The 16,670-nt window shown below is 36.6% G+C and overlaps 1 protein-coding gene across 15 annotated transcripts in view; it reads left to right on the top strand.

The window, feature by feature from the left end:
- PLEKHA7 (pleckstrin homology domain containing A7) overlaps positions 1–5,588 on the top strand; it is a 139,888-nt gene extending 134,300 nt beyond the window's left edge. For 5 of the 15 annotated variants that reach the window (XM_070764197.1, XM_070764230.1, XM_070764187.1 and 2 more), the window contains 2 exons: positions 1,226–1,328; positions 2,328–2,401. In XM_070764197.1, coding sequence (XP_070620298.1) covers positions 1,226–1,317 — 92 coding nt within the window. In that variant the 3' untranslated portion in view covers positions 1,318–1,328; positions 2,328–2,401. Of the gene's footprint in view, positions 1–1,225; positions 1,329–2,327 lie in introns of those variants that run through there. The other 10 variants (XR_011560312.1, XR_011560311.1, XM_070764265.1 and 7 more) reach the window with 3 other exon arrangements.
- The last annotated feature ends 11,082 nt before the right edge of the window (positions 5,589–16,670 follow it).

Below are 16,670 nucleotides of genomic sequence, written 5' to 3'. Positions count from 1 at the left end.
GTTGTGAGCTGCAGCATAAAATCACATCAACATTTTTTTTATGATGTCAGCAAATACTCTCTGATTTCTGTGATTTTTTAAAAAAAATAGTATACCACAAATTGATTATTGTAAAAGCCTTCTCAAAAAATAAGCCAGCACTCCAAGTTAATATCCATGGCAAATTCTAGTTCAGGGGGGGAAAGGTTCTACATTTATCTTAGAGAAAGACATTTTTGCTAGAATTATTTCCACTGTGATATACATCTTTTGATTCACATAGGTAGAAAGTCAAGCAGGTCATCTAGGAGGAACAAAATGTCTTAGTGAAAGTGAACGTATACATTTGTTTATTCATTAGATTTACATCCCACCTTTCCTTCAAAGCTATAACAACTTTTGAAGTAAACCAAGCCAAGAGACAATTATTGGCTCAAATCACCGAGCAAGTTTATAGGGCTGGTAGATTGATCACCAAAGTACACAGTACAGTGTTCCCTCGATTTTCGCGGGGGATGCGTTCCAAGACCGCCCACGAAAGTCAAATTTCTGCGAAGTAGAGATGTGGCAGTAAATACACTATTTTTGGCTATGAACAGTATCACAAGCCTTTCCTTAACACTTTAAACCCCTAAATTGCAATTTCCCATTCCCTTAGCAACTATTTAGATTATTACTCACCATATTTATTTATTAAAGTTTATTAAAAAAATATTTATTAAAGGCAGATGAAAGTTTGGCGATGACATATGACGTCATCAGGCGGGAAAAATCGTGGTATAGGGAAAAAACCCGTGAAGTATTTTTTAATTAATATTTTTGAAAAACCGTGGTATAGACTTTTCGCGAAAATTGAGGGAACACTGTACACAGATTCTCAAGAAATTCCACAATCTCACAATATCCTTTAATAGAGTCTTGGTTTGCACAGTTTTCTAATGTGCTTTTGGCACTCAGCCACACTCCGATGAATCAGAGGGTATACTTCTTTCTTCCTTTTCTGCGGAAGGCACAACAAATAAAATAATAAAATAAAAATGACTCAGTGATTTTTCATATTGTAGAACTAAATTCTTTTGGTATAGAAAATACCTGCTGATTTGCTAAAGGTATTCCAATTCATACCAATGGCTGGCCCTGTTATCTTGTATTCAAGCCCATTAAGCTGTGTATATCTGTGTGTGTGAAAGAGGAAAAACACAAAGAGGAATTGTGGTGCCTAATTCTTTTGTGTGATCCATTCTAGCTCCGCAATTGATTTACCCAACTAAAGCACCCTCACTTTCTGTACCTCAGCCTCTCCCTTTAAGCAATGGATTTCACTACACATTTGTCTAAACACCTTGAAAGTAAGAACTAACTGCTCTTGCTGCCTATATTTGCCATTAATGATATGCTTTGCCTATGTTGGATCTCTCTGTAAATGTAATAATAACTGCATGCATACTTTAGTGATCTAAAGAATCTTTGCTCCTTCAATTAAGAAAAGTAAAAATTCCTGCAAGGTATTTGCAGAAATTGTCAAGAACTGCTACGAGACTGCAAATTGTTTTAATTTCCTTATCGCTATGATGTTATTTTAGGTGAAACGTGTACATGTGGTTTTGTAATAGCAGCACCACATATTGAAAATGGGAATTGCCATTAGAATTGGAAACTGGAAAATCCTAAAATATTAAACAACATCAGACTAAATATTAAATATGTAAAATAAATGTTACATAATAAAATACATATTCTCATTGGTAGCAGAACTAAAAAGAGCCTTCATTTCCTTATGCTAGGCCATAAATTGAACAAAGGTTATGGCAATCATTATCACAGAAACAAATCCTGCCATACTTTTGGCGGCTTGCCCTGGCAATAAACCAAGTTTGTATACAGTTTCATAGTGTTATTTTTTTTCCCTTTAAAATATATTGCCTTTCATTGAAAGAAAATTTTGCTAGGTCTAGGTCTTTTCTGAGGCTATGTGTTTTGCATTAGAATATTATATACACATTGAATTTTACTGCCTATTAAATTTTATTCAATACAGTGCTATATTAGAATTGAGTAAATTGCACATGCTTGGGAGATTTCTTTCTTTTTATTAAAACCGGTTAACAACACACTGTTATTTTGTTTCCTGGGGTTTTTGGGAAGTTTCTGTAATATATCAAGTATATAAAAAAGCAGAAGAGCACAATAAGTTGATCTAATCTAACTACCCCATCATAAGCTATTCCTATCCCAGTCCAAAATTTCAGTACCTCTGTGCACTATTACTACAGCAATTGGGAAATTTATGCTTTTTGGCAAACTTGCTTCATCGATATCTAATTGCATTGTGTTTTTCTTTATGCTAGCCAAAGCAGTAACTGAACAGTGATTCCTGGAATGTGCCAGTAACAATCGCCTAATGAACAAATGCAACCAGAAAGAAGGAAGAGGCACCCTCCAGGCTAGCCTTCTCTCATAATTACTCTTATTTGAACACATTTTATAAATAAGTATAGAGAACGTTCTTACAACAAAAAAGAAAAAAACTTTGTATCAGATAAATTAACAGCATTTTTAATATAGTATATAAAACAGTGTTTCTCAACCTTGGTAACTTTAAGAATATGGACAATCTCCCAGAATTCCCCACCCCATTCTGTTGGGGGAATTCTGGGAGTTGAAGTTCACCCATCATAAAGTTGCCAAGACCTAAAACACTGATATAAAATATGTGCAATGGCCATACTTCAAACATGTGCAGGTCTTGCTGATCAGTTCATTGATTTTAAAGATTTATGTGCTACACTAAATTACAATATATATATTTTTAGAAACAAGGTATGTATTAGAGTAGTTGAAAAGGGGCTGTGTATGTTTAAAATTGGATGCATGCTATGAAGATGCATCATTATATTCTTTGAATATTTTGTGTTTAGAAAAGAACGTTTTGAAAACCATTATCCCATTAGATAGATATATAGTGAGTTTTTATATATTTTAGAAGGGGTAATGGTTTTGTGACCACAATCAGGTGCACATTTTATTGAAGCAATCAGCATTTCAATAGCTCCAGATCTCATACAAATACAAAAACTACAAATACAAAAACTAGATATAACATATGCAAAAGATGGACCCATTTGAATAAATTATATAGTCTATTATAATTGAGAATCATTATAGACCTCTGTCCTACATGACATCACTAATCTAGCAACACTGTCTATCTGTTGTAAAAAGAAATACATTTTTAAAATATCATCTTTGAGTTTGGGGCATAAGCAATGAAATAGATTCAGTTCAGTCCAGTCCCTTTCCCAATGTAAATACAATTCTCATGCAATTTTTCCTCCAGCACTAAGATACATATGCATACATTCACCACATTTATTACAAAGAGGGCATAAGTTACGCACAAAATCTATTTTTTAAATAAAACAACACTTGCCATGGTACTTGTCCCTGTATATTCAGCAGGAAGCTGTTTGTTACTGATCCCCCTAGGAAGTGATCCATCAAAAAGGTCCTGCACCCACAGGAGGTGCAGATCACCCACTTTAAAATGAAATATTTAAAATAACCAAAACAATTATTAATACATCATTTTACTCAAATATTTATTTTCTTAATATCTGTATTCTCAAAGGCAGCACAAATGATTTATTGTTAACTATTTGTAATTTGCTATGTTGATTTAGCTCCTGGCCCAGACAATTAAAATCTAAAATGTAAAATTTCTCTTCTTGGGTCTTAGGCAAAAAAGCTAATAAAAGCAGTTAGTGATTGTGTGCTATATTAAAAATGTGGGCTGACAACTGTCCAGTATCTTGTTCATACTCCTGCAGAGGTGAATTCAATGTATTACAGTTTTCTAGTACTGTATTTTCTAGTACAGCTTTCTAGTACTCTATTTTTATACCAGTTGTATAAAAATAATCCAAATTATCTGGAGTAAAGCAAATATGGATTTAAGTCACGGTGGGCTCACATTTGGTTTGGAGACAGGTTTAGTCTCTAGAAGACTCTTCAGACCTGTAGCTGTGAAGATTGCACAATCGGTCATACAAGGATTATTTTTCTGGGGCTTATCATAGACTGTGCGATGGGATGTGGATTGAAATTAGTGAATTGGTGCAGAGAGAAATATGGCTGTTCACCACAATATCACAATACGTATAGTTTTGTAGAAGCCACAGGGTGTGTCCATGTGTAATAGAAGTTGTTTCCTTAAAACTGGCTTATAACATTACTACCACTACATATAAGCCTGAGACTATTTTTATTAGAAAATCCCAGTATAAATTATTGAGACATTCATACTGATAGCTGTTAAAAAGGTGCAACTAAAGTTGCAGAATCTTTTACAGAAAAGATGAAACCTGTAGGTATTGCGTGGTGTAGTACAATGCACATACTTAAAGGAATTTCCTAACATTTCCTGTTAAAACCACATTGTGTATGGAGAACAGAATTTCACAGACAGCAAAGGATCTGTAGTCATGATTTTATATACATCCTTATGAACGTGGGTATTAATGATGTACTTAAGTTTTGATGACTTGTATCAATGTAGAAGGAATGTAATATAAGAAGAGTTCATGTGTATGTTGGGAGGGGAGCTTCCATGCTGACTTCCCAAATTAAGATTTGCAGAGAATTACGTGTTGTCTTTCATTTGATGTTCTTTGAACAGGCGCACACTACATAGCAAACTAATTTTGAGAGTTTGAGGTACTTTAAAAATCTCTTTGTGATGTTGCCTTGCAGCTACCGGTCAATGAAGAAATCTTTCAAAAAGAATGAAACCCTTTCTGTATTACAATCCATGCCTTTTATGTATTTACTTGTAGAAGTGAGTCCATATTATTTGTTTCAGATTAGAATGGAATTATTAAAACAGATGTGGAAAATTCAAATATCCAAGAATAAATACTAATACTCAATACATTGAGAAGCACATACAGCTCCATGTGAGGAACAGGCTAATTTAATTTAAACCAGGTTGGAATGAAGTAGCATCATCTCATTTTACATTCGTAAAAGCCAATGATAGTTTTCTTTGTTTAGACAAAATTCTCTATTTATCCCAAATGATAATATAAATAGTGTTTCTTACAGCAAAATTGACTCTGAATAAATTCATAAGAATGATTATGTTAACTTTTCCCTTAGATTTATATTAATGGTGTTTGTTGAAATCTAACACTGCATTGTTAATTCTTTTCTTAAAGTTGGTAAACAATATGTAATTGGACATATTTATTCTAGCAACTAAAGAAAATTACATAAAGAGAAACACTAGTTTTTGTTTTCTGTCATTAAGTTAAGAGATACAATTTCTACCTGACTCTGTCTTTTATGAAATAGTAACTGGATTGAAATTATTTTTTGAATTTGTATTGTATTTTGGCTATATTTGGAAGCTATTCTTGATAAATGTATTTAGAAAATGCAATATATTTTAATTGAATACTGCCAGTGTCAAGCATGTAACATTTTGTCAAAATGATATTCTTTTATTTTTTTCTTTATTAAAATGTTGAAATATTTTGTAAGAAATTTTTAATGTAAATGAAAGGTAACAATTTGGAGACAATATATATGTACATATTAAACTATTAACATTATATTTGATCTGCCTTTGGAGTTTTATCATTTGTTCTTCAAATGTTGACTGCAATGGAATTTGCATTTGGTTTTTACTATCATAATATTGTCCCTCATTCTCAGGGTCCACATTGAACTACATCACAGTTTTTCTCTGCCTTTTTTATCACACAAGACTTTGTATCCCTAGCCTAGAACTCAAATAAATTGCTGAGTCCCTTGGCCAAACCATCCAGTGGCCACTGATTCCTTACCTCTTATGTTACAGACATCATGCTTCTTAATGATATTGGTGATCTTACAATATATATTAAAACTTCTTTATGAAATAAATATGGATTAGAAATAGCTTTTGCTTAATTTGTTAAGGGCTTTGCAAACATCAGGGTTAGGAAAAGCCCCAGAGGATTCAGAAACAAACCCCAGCGTTGCCACTATTTTCTTATTGATCTCATTACTTCTAAATTGCGCTCTTCCAGCAAAATGTTCACTTCCATCCTCAATCCGAGTTTCCCAATTTTCAAGAAGTGTTTCCCTATCTGCATATAACCTGGGTTCAGACTAAGGAATACTGTGAATGTATTTTATTTATTTATTGGATTTATATACCACCCCTCTCCGAGGACTCGTATTATAAGTATTGCTGCTTATCCCCACTTATCAGCAACAATGAAGTATATTTTACTTTACTTTTATTTTATTTAGAGGATTTCCTGCCTGAGCAGGTGTTTGGAGTAGAAGATCTCAAAGGTCCCATCCAATCTGTTATTCTGTTATTTTATACTATATATCCTTGTTTTTTACGTAACCTTTCAAAATTATGAAAAAAAAGCACTGAAAAAGTGTTTTAAAAAAGGGATAGGACCAGTTCTCACACGAATGTAGCCACCTCCCCACCGTCACATGATCAAACTTTGGATGCTTGGCAGCCCTCATGTTGTTATCATCCTGGGGTCACATGATCACCAGTTGTAACTTTCTTTTCTTTTTCAACAAATGAAATCAATGGGGCAAAGCTGGATGCGATTTGCTTAATGTTTGTGTGATTTGCTGAACCTTTTCTTACATTGGCATCCTTCAGTCTTGAAAGACCATGGTATCATGTTTTGGATTGCTGAACCACCACAGCAAAAACATTGCAAAATCAGATGCAATTTTCTTAGCAATCAGGTTGCTTAGTGACAGAAATAAGTCCTAATTATGGCCATATGGTCAAGACAAACCTGTTCTGTTTGCACTCACTTCAGGACTGAGAACTCTTTAATTTACAACTGTAATCGTTATCAAGCTGTTTATGACGAATGACTTACCTCCTGTGCCAATGCAGCTTTCTGTTCCAACAAATATTTTTTTTAAAAGGGTGATGAACCGCATTTATATAGTTTCAGAATAAACAACGGCTATTAGAAAAGGTTTCCTCAAACTCTGTGAATTAATGTTGTCACGCTTGCGAGAGAAGCACAGCTTCAGAGATCAGGAAAGCATGTTTTTGAGGGTTCACTCGCCTTGATTTTCTGTCTTCCTTCTTTTAAAGTATTTGCAAATGGTGTGTGTGTGTGTATTACAGAGGTATCAGAAGCACAGAGAAGACACAAAAATATTGTGATGCGATTTTGCCTGATCAACCTTGCGACTGCCGAGGTGCGTTCAAAAGACGAAGACTTTTACTGCCTACTAGCTAAAGTAACCTTTCTTCATAGTGTTCAGTACAAAGGAAGAGCACAAAATGTACATACATCACAGTGACTGGAATTCTGTTTGAACAAGCCTATTGATTGGGCCTGACCTCTTTTTTTTACACTTCTCCCCCCCTATTATTTGAAAAGGTGCATCTAAGTCTGGCTGAATTGAACCAACTGCAATGAACTTTCTATGAAAACTTCTTGAGATATTTCTTTTAGTTCAAAGCTTTGGGATTTTTAAAGGGCATTTTTAATACAGCCTGTTGAGGTATTCTATGCCCAAGCCACACTTTGAATGTTTTAAACTACAGGTAAGTCTGAGAAGAAGAGGAAATGAAGACATTAGAGCAGAATCATGATCTGGGGAAGGAAAGGAAACCTTTTGACCCATGGAATAAATAAAAATGTCAAATAATGCTTTGAGAGAGAACTTTGTTCTAGCCTAGGCGGCAATAGTGTGGGACTTCAGAACAATCATTTAGAAAGTACCTAACAAATGTGTCACAATTCATTGAAATTCATTGTGACTCTTCAGTAAATCGTGATTCACATGCTTTTCCCAGAATTTCAAACTTCACCTATTACTAACAAAAGAGATCACATCTGCACATATGAAACTTTGTTTCACATTTAAAGGACTGTAAACCATTGTGCTGCATGAAAACCACATGAACATACGGATAGAGACACCGATTCTACAAGCAAAGGAGGTTTAAATTCTGAAGAATCTAAGATCTAATCATAAATGGAATTTTTAAAAAATGAACTCTTGATTTCCAATTTTAATTGGCATTTTAATTAATGGTGTCATTAAATATCAGTACAGATAATTTGGGACAGAATTCTTGTATGGAGAAATGGGAATATGAGTAAATAGATGATTCTGTTAACAGAAAACAACTCTATAGAGGTCATCTATAGATTTATCCTGAAATAATGCTATTTATTTACACCCAAATAGAGAAGGAAAGAAGAAAAAAGGGAGGGAGGAAAGAAAGAAAGAAAGAAAGAAAAAGAAAAGAAATGATAAATAGATTAGATAGATGGATGGATGGATGGATGGATGGATAGGTGGATGCAGATAATTTGATTAGATAGGTGATAGATATGTTACAGAGATAGATATAGATATATGCCGGTAGCTATATCTATAGCTAAAGATATGAGTGTATGGTAAAACATTTCTAAAATACTGAAACCGAGTATTTGTAAACATAAAAACCTCAAATTGCTGGAGAATTTGTCACATCCAGAAGGCTATACTTTTGGATGTCATGTATATTAGATTTCATACTGTGATTATTTGGCTTGGATTTCAGTGTTTCAAGGGAAGCTTTACAATTTTTAAACATTTTTCAAATCTTTTGTGTTTAACAATTAGAATGCTACCGTATATACTGTATAGAGAAACTACTATCTCAGTTTAATTCATGTTAAATATGGTGAACTATATTATAATATTTAAAAATATAGTGAAATCACTAGTACCTCTACCTACAAACTCCTCTATTTATGAACTTTTCTAAATAAGAACCGGGTGTTCAAGATTTTTTTGCCTCTTCTCCAGAACCATTTCCCACATACATACCTGAGCCTCCGAAATTGTTCCCGGAAAAGGCAGCGAGAAGCCTCCGTGGGGCCTCTCTAGGAACCTCCTGGGAGGAAACAGGGCCTCCACCCTCCTTGTGGTTTCCTCAATCGCACACATTATTTGCTTTTACATTGATTCCTATGGGAAAAATTGCTGCTTCTTACAAACTTTTCTACTTAAGAACCTGATCACGGAACGAATTAAGTTCGTAAGTAGAGGTACCACTGTATTGGAATCTGAGGAAAGGGGGGGGGATAAAGGAACCTTGTCAAGAAAAATACATGGCTGTCTCTACGAAGTCATCAAAAATAGATCCTGAGTCTAAGGAGATACTATTTTTTTAAAAATCAGCATATCTAATCAGAAGTTGTTTAAGACAGTTTAAGAAAATGAAACCACTTGACATTGGGAGGTGGGTCATTTTAATGAAGGCAACCATGGCCATTCTAATCTTTCCTAAATAAAATCCCTCTATTCACCTTTGTTTCTCAGTTGCTTTTAATACAATCACCTATGGATACTTGAGTAAGGTAGGAAAAGGTAACATAATACTTTTATTCAGCAAAGTTGGTTATAATAACATTCTGGTAATCATAACTTTACACTCTTATATTTATTGACAAAACCCCACAAGGATCTGTTTCTCTTTTATGCTTTTTAACATCTGAAGCAGCTGAACAAAGTAATCTGAGATGTAAATCTATATAAAAAGGGAGCACGTGTGTCAATGTTATATTCTTTATTTTGCTCAGTCGATTTACTTTTAAATTTTGATATTTAAAACTGGCTGAACATGTTTGAGCTTCTCTGTTTTATTGCAGTTATATTTGGTTTGGTGTGGTTTGGTTTTCATTGCACTGAATATTTGGATTTTTTAGAATTTGCTGCACAAATATATTTTTACATGGTGCATTTTATAGATTTGAGAAATATGAAGGACTAAGTTGGTACTATCCTTCAATATTCATGTTGTCCTAACCACACTGTAGAAAGAAACTTAAGATCTGGTTTGGAATTAGGCTGGTATGAGGTCACACTAATTACAACCAGCACTGGTTTTATTTTGTCTCAGCGTTTTGTTTTATCCTGCTTAAATTTTTTACAGTTCCTTACCTGTTGTATACTGGCCAGAGTCCAGCAGCAGGCAGCTTTAGGATCTGAAAAAATAAATAATCACTGTATTGTAACTTAGTGTTATGTATGAGCCGCCCAGAGTCTGCGGAGAGCGGCGGCATACAAATCTAATACAATAATAATAATAATAATAATAATAATAATAATAATAATAATAATAAACGCTGGCATTCTCTGACCAATTCACTCCAGATGCCACCTGGAAACACAAGCAGGCTTTGCAAAGATACAAAGCAGAATAAAATGCAGAATGTTTAATGGAGGGAGGATTATGTTCAATAAATATGAAAACCTGAATGGTATAACTGACAATTATAAAGACTGGAACCAACCTGTGGCACACTATTTCATTGCTGGTATATTTGTTTTTTGGTATGTTCATCTGCTGTTTTATCATACATTAACTGCATAAATCTAAACTTGTATTAGTTTCTTAAGAAATAATAAAGCAATTGATAAAAGGAGTGTCATAACCTCTTTCACACTCTTTGGCATTTTTTTTTAAAATCCCATGAACTAACTTGAAGAGCAGACTTTGCTGCCTTTATATTCTGTTCAACAACGTAAAGTATCTTTTTTTCACAAGGCTATCATGAAATGAGGAAGGCAGAATACTGTTTCTGATCTGATTGGCTGCCGTAGTTCTAGGCCCGTTTGTCTTCTTTCGGATGAATCTTCATGATTATCAAGCCTATACGGTACCAACAACCTTGTGGCAAAGGAAGAGACTCCTTTTTAGATGCCACGTGCAAAGGCTTGAAGTTTCAGGTGAAGGTTTGATAAAAGGAGATTGCTTTCTTCAAACCAAACACATCTCCTGGCCTCTCCATCTTTGCTGAAGCACTTGCTTGCTACGTTTCTCCCAACGCTTCATAAGACCTCAAAGCAAATAAAGATGCCAAGCTTTGATTAGGAAACCCAGCCGGGGCATTGATTCTCTTTGTCTCCATGTTATAGAGGCAACTTCAGTGCATAATTTAATCTCTTCTGGGGACTGTAGTAAATCCACAAGAGATTTCCACCAGCAGCCCTCCTTGACATGAGAACTAGCGTGCACACGATCTTTGATGTGAATTCCCTAACCATAGCCTTAGAAGGACCTGTGGCCTTTGATGCTGCCCTAAAAATTGGGCTTTCTGAAAGAAACTTTGAGCCTCCTTTCTTAGAAACACTTGATGTGATCCTATTTTCTGAGGCCGTCGAAGGATTTTCCTCCCATAGTGCAATGCAGCAAAGTATGTTTCCCCCTAGCTATTACACTCCTTTTATTTTATTCTTATTTTAAACTGACATTTGGTCTTTTATTAAGAATCTTGAAAAGTCTAGGCATATCGTGGCATTTCATACCATAGCAGGACAAGACAAATCTGACTGTTCTATCATATTAAAGAACAGCCCTAAAAATACATGAAAATTATTTTGGTAGGGAAAATATAATAATTTATTTGACCATGCCACCCAATCCTATAGGACTCAAAATCAGGCACCTAATCTCCCTGAAAATTATTTAGGTGAAAAAGTTCTTTCTTTCTTTCTTTCTTTCTTTCTTTCTTTCCTTCCTTCCTTCCTTTCCTTCCCTCCCTCCCCCCCTCCCTCATCTTATGAATCATTTCCTGAAGCAGGACACTCCAAACTGGATTGTTCAAACAGAACATTTGTCATATTGTTGGATCACATATCTAGGTGTTTTTTCACCCACGGAATACCTGTGGACGTCATATCTTAAGAGCTATCAGTTTGGAACATGTTTTTTTCCGCATTGTAATCATAATTAAGTTTAGAGTTTCAATTAGTTCACATTGATTGAATTCTTTGGTGTTGCTTCCACAGTATGAAATGCACTATCTTCAGTAGATATATTTATCATTTTCCCCCACTGTGATGAAGAAAGCAGACTTCAGCCAGGCTACCTTCAGATGCCTGGATGGTGATTTTATTTAATTCATCTAACTCCTTTTTTTTCTAAGACAATGTTCAAAATGCTTCCTCTCCCTGATTATCCTCACAACAATTCTATGAGGTAGTTTGGGCTGAGATAGAATGCATGTAAGGGTGGCTCTGCCAGCCATCACCTTAAGTATTGCTACTAGCACTGCTGATCAGTTGGCTCCTAATAATTTCCAAGGTACAATTTACAATTGAATGCATAGCTCATTTTTTAAGGGCTAGCTAAGAATACACAAAGAAGCAGCATAAATTATTAAAATTATATGTTCTTTAATTTTAAACCTTGGTTTATCAATGAAAAACAAACAAACAAACACACATGGACATTCATGGAAACTTGCTTTAAAGCCCCATGTATACTTCCCTGGGCAGGTAAGTTTCAAGACCTGTCCTGTCCAGCCTAATTAGTTAGTTAGTTAGTTATTTGTTTGCTTGCTTGCTTGCTTGCTTGCTTGCTTGCTTGCTTGCTTGCTTGCTTGCTTGCTTGCTTGCTTGCTTGCTTGCTTGCTTGCTTGCTTGCTTGCTTGCTTGCTTGTTTATTTATTTATTTATTTATTTATTCATTTATTTATTAGATTTGTATGCCGCCCCTCTCTGGAGACTCGGGACGGCTCACAACAACAATAAAACAATGTTCAACAAATCTAATAATTTAAAAACACTAAAAAACCCTTATTAAAAGCAAACATACACAAACATACCATGCATAAACTGTTTAGGCCCGGGGGAGATGTCTCAATTCCCCCATGCCTGACGGCAGAGGTGGGTTTTAAAGAGTTTACAAAAGGCAAGGAGGGTGGGGGCAGTTGTAATCTCCAGGGGGAGCTGGTTCCAGAGGGTTGGGGCCGCCACAGAGAAGGCTATTCCCCTGGGTCCCGCCAAACAACATTGTTTAGTTGACGGGACCCGGAGAAGGCCAACTCTGTGGGACCTAACCGGTCGCTGGGATTTGTGTGTCAGAAGGCGGTCCGGGAGATTATCAGTAATTAATACCCAATGAAGACTCGAAAGCAAAATCACTATGTATATTGGTCTATTTACAAAAAAATGTGCTGGAAACAGCAGCAAAATCATAGGAATGTCAGTCCGACTGCCAAAAGTCCACCGTTATCAGCACAGTTAATAAAATCCAAAAGCTAATAAACATAGAAGATTGACGACAGAAAAAGACCTCATGGTCCATCCAGTCTGCCCTTATACTTTTTTCTGTATTGTGTCTTAGGATGGATATATGTTTATCCCAGGCATGTTTAAATTCAGTTACTGTGGATTGACCAACCACGTCTGCTGGAAATTTGTTCCAAGCATCTACTACTCTTTCAGTAAAATATTTTCTCACATTGCTTCTGATCTTTCCCCCAACCAACCTCAGATTGTGCCCCCTTGTCCTTGTGTTCACTTTCCTATTAAAAACACTTCCCTCCTGAACCTTAAATTCAATAAATTATTCAAGTTTTTGGCATTGACAGGTACTCACGAATGCCTTCAAAAATCAGGATTGCAGACAGATTTAAGAGAGATTCTTTGGCTGCTAGTTCTCTCTCTCTCTATATATAGGGACATTGAACTTCGGCACTGAGGTTTCCCATAATCCTCCCTTTTATATCAGTGATGACAAGCAAGTATTCAATGCCTAGATCTACATTGCTAGAGATATTCTTGACTAACTCACATTCTTCTTACCCTATGTCTAATATTGAGTCCACAATATCCCCCTCCTCATCTGACTCAAGCCTTACCACAACTGTGGGTTCTGCAGTCTCTGCAGGTTCCCCAGGCCCTAACTCTCCCTTCTCTCACTTTCCAATTTTCCTGATAAGCACACTGGATACCCAGATGGACCCAGTTCATTCTCCTCAAAGTCCATGATCAAAGGAGCCAGATGCGAGCCAACCACAATGACCTGGATTCCACCATGTTAAAATGACATATATCCTATTAAATTGCCCTTTTAGGCAGGCTGGGAATTCAGTACTTTGAAGGTCAAGTCCCAACCTAGCCCAGCATTTTGTTTCTCATCAGCCCAAATGTTTCTAGAATGCTTATAGCCAGATGACAGAAGAGGACATTGCTCCCTGGCTGACAGTGTTATTTATTCAGAAATAAATTGGCGAATTGGAGACCAATAGCCTTTACTCATCTTGTCCTCCATGAATTTCTCCATTCCAGAGCCATTCAGGTTGGTGACCATCACACTTCACTGTAAATGCAAAATAATATTTACTGTACTGCTATGTGATGTATTCTCTTTATTAGTTTCATTGGCTTACCAATAACCTTAGTGATTGCAGGATTTCATATACAGGGGTACCTCTACCTAATAACCCCTTTACTTATGAACTTTTCTAGATAAGAACCGGGTGTTCAGGATTTTTTTTGCCTCTTCTCAAGAACCATTTTCCACTTACAAACCCGAGCCTCCGAAACTGTAACTGGAAAAGGCAGGGAGAAGCTTCTGTGGGGCTTCTCTTGGAATCTCCTGGGAGGAAACAGGGCCGGAAAAGGCAGGAAGAAGCTTCCGTGGGGCCTCTCTAGGAATCTCCTGGAAGGAAACAGGGCCTCCACCCTCCCTGTGGTTTCTCCAATCACACACATTATTTGCTTTTACATTGATTCCTATGGGGAAAATTGCTGCTTCTTACAAACTTTTCTATTTAAGAACCTGGTCATTGAATGAATTAATTTCGTACGCAGAGGTACCACTTTATCTTGACCGTGTCCCCTTTCCTATTTATTTTCTTCTAGTTTAGTCTCAAAAGGTAAATGATTGATAAATATTTTATTTTCCTTTGCTTACTTTTTTGCAGTCATATCCCCCCCCCCAAAACATTTGACTGTACAGTATTCCAGAACTGAATGTGCAAATGTACATTTAGGCATGATGAGTTTATTCTAAGTTCATTTCTTAATGACTGCTAATGTGCAATTTGCTTGTTGGTAGTTGCCAAACATCATCATCAAGCTAGTCATCATGACCCCCAAATAATAAAGTTAAATTTGTCCCAGGTGCATTATTTTACACCCACCAGATGAATTGCAGGGTTTCTGTTTGGTTGACCATTTATCAGTCTAAAATATCCTCCTGGAGCTCTTCATCAATGACTTTTTACTATTCTGAATAATTCAATATAATCCACATACAGGAATATCACAAGATTTAGTCCTCTAATCTCAAATGAGTGAATCTATCCATAGCAAACAGAGGCAGCAAGGTTTGGGGCTTTACTCCCACTTTTCCAATTTAAAGGGAAGCAGCAGCTCATCTCTTTTGTTAAGTCTAAACTTGCAGTTGGGGTTAAGATTATATCAGCAACCTGAGACGAGCTCTTGTATCTTGTTCCTATTTGAACTCCTTTTGCTGACTCTGGTTGTGTACCCAGCACAGCCAGAAAAAATCCATACCGTATTTTCCGAAGTATAAAAGAGGCTGAAAATTTGGGTGCATCTTATACTCCAAATGTTTCCCAGCCTTAATACCAAGTTTGATTTACTTGGAGTTATATTCTGTTGTTTAAGTGTTCCCTTTATTTTTTTTTTAGCAGTGTATTTAGTTCAGTTTCCGGTCACAATTCAAAGTGTTGGTTATGACCTATAAAGCCCTTCATGACACCGGACCAGATTATCTCAGGGACCGCCTTCTGCTGCACGAATTCCAGCGACTGGTTAGGTCCCACAGAGTGGGTCTTCTCCGGGTCCCGTCAACTAAACAATGCCGCTTGGCGGGACTCAGGGGAAGAGCCTTCTCTGTGGCGACCCCGGCCCTCTGGAACCAACTCCCCCCAGAGATTAGAAATCCCCCCACCCTCCTTGCCTTTCATAAGCTCCTTAAAACCCACCTCTGCCGCCAGGCATGGGGGAATTGAGATGCTCTTTCCCTCTGGACCTTTACAATTCCATGTGTGGTATGTCTGTATGTATGTTTGGTTTTTTATATTAATGGGTTTTTTAATCATTTTTAGTATTTATTGGATTATTATTGTACATTGTTTTATTAATGTTGTTAGCCGCCCCGAGTCTCCGAAGAGGGGTGGCATACAAATCCAATAAATACATAAATAAAGATTACTGAGAAGCTGCTCTCTTTGTTGCTGTGCTAGTGAGCATTCCTTTCAGCAGCAGTAAAAATACATGTACATTTAAATATTTAGATTTCTGAGAAGCTGCCACAGTTGCTGCCTGAAGTGAGTCCTTCCCACCACTGCTGCCCTTCCTGCACAAAGCCTGCTCCCAGACTACCTGAGGAGCTGTCACCCCAGTTGCTACCCTAGCGAGAGCCAACTAACAGGGTACTGTCACTTTGCTATCTCCCCCTTTGATCTTCCTTTCCTGAATCTCCTGTGATAATCTTTATGGCTCTTTGTAAATAGAGCAAAGTGGCCAAAGTTAGAGGAGGACTAGCTTAGAATGGGAGTTGAAGTCCTCAAGTCTTAAAGTTGAATGTATGAACATGGTTTCAGCTAAAGTGTTTACAAAGGAAACATTAGAATAAAACAGAATAGAATTCTTTATTGGCCAAGTGTGATGTTACTAGACCATTTGGCTCAGAATACTTTTTTTCTTGTTTCTTCCAAAATCTAGGTGCGTCTTATATTCCAGTGCATCTTAAAAAAGGGCCACCCGGTGGGCAAGGCGGCGGTCCTGGCCGAAGCGGCGGAGCGGCCACCGCCCGAGCTCCCTCCGGAGCCTGCCGCCACCGCCACGCTTCCTCCGCCGGCCGAGGAGGCTTGAAGCTGGACTTGTCCTCGGCG

This window comes from Erythrolamprus reginae, chromosome 1, assembly GCF_031021105.1.
Source record: "Erythrolamprus reginae isolate rEryReg1 chromosome 1, rEryReg1.hap1, whole genome shotgun sequence".
Classification (NCBI taxonomy): domain Eukaryota; kingdom Metazoa; phylum Chordata; class Lepidosauria; order Squamata; family Dipsadidae; genus Erythrolamprus; species Erythrolamprus reginae.
This window is presented reverse-complemented; position numbering and strand designations above follow the sequence as displayed.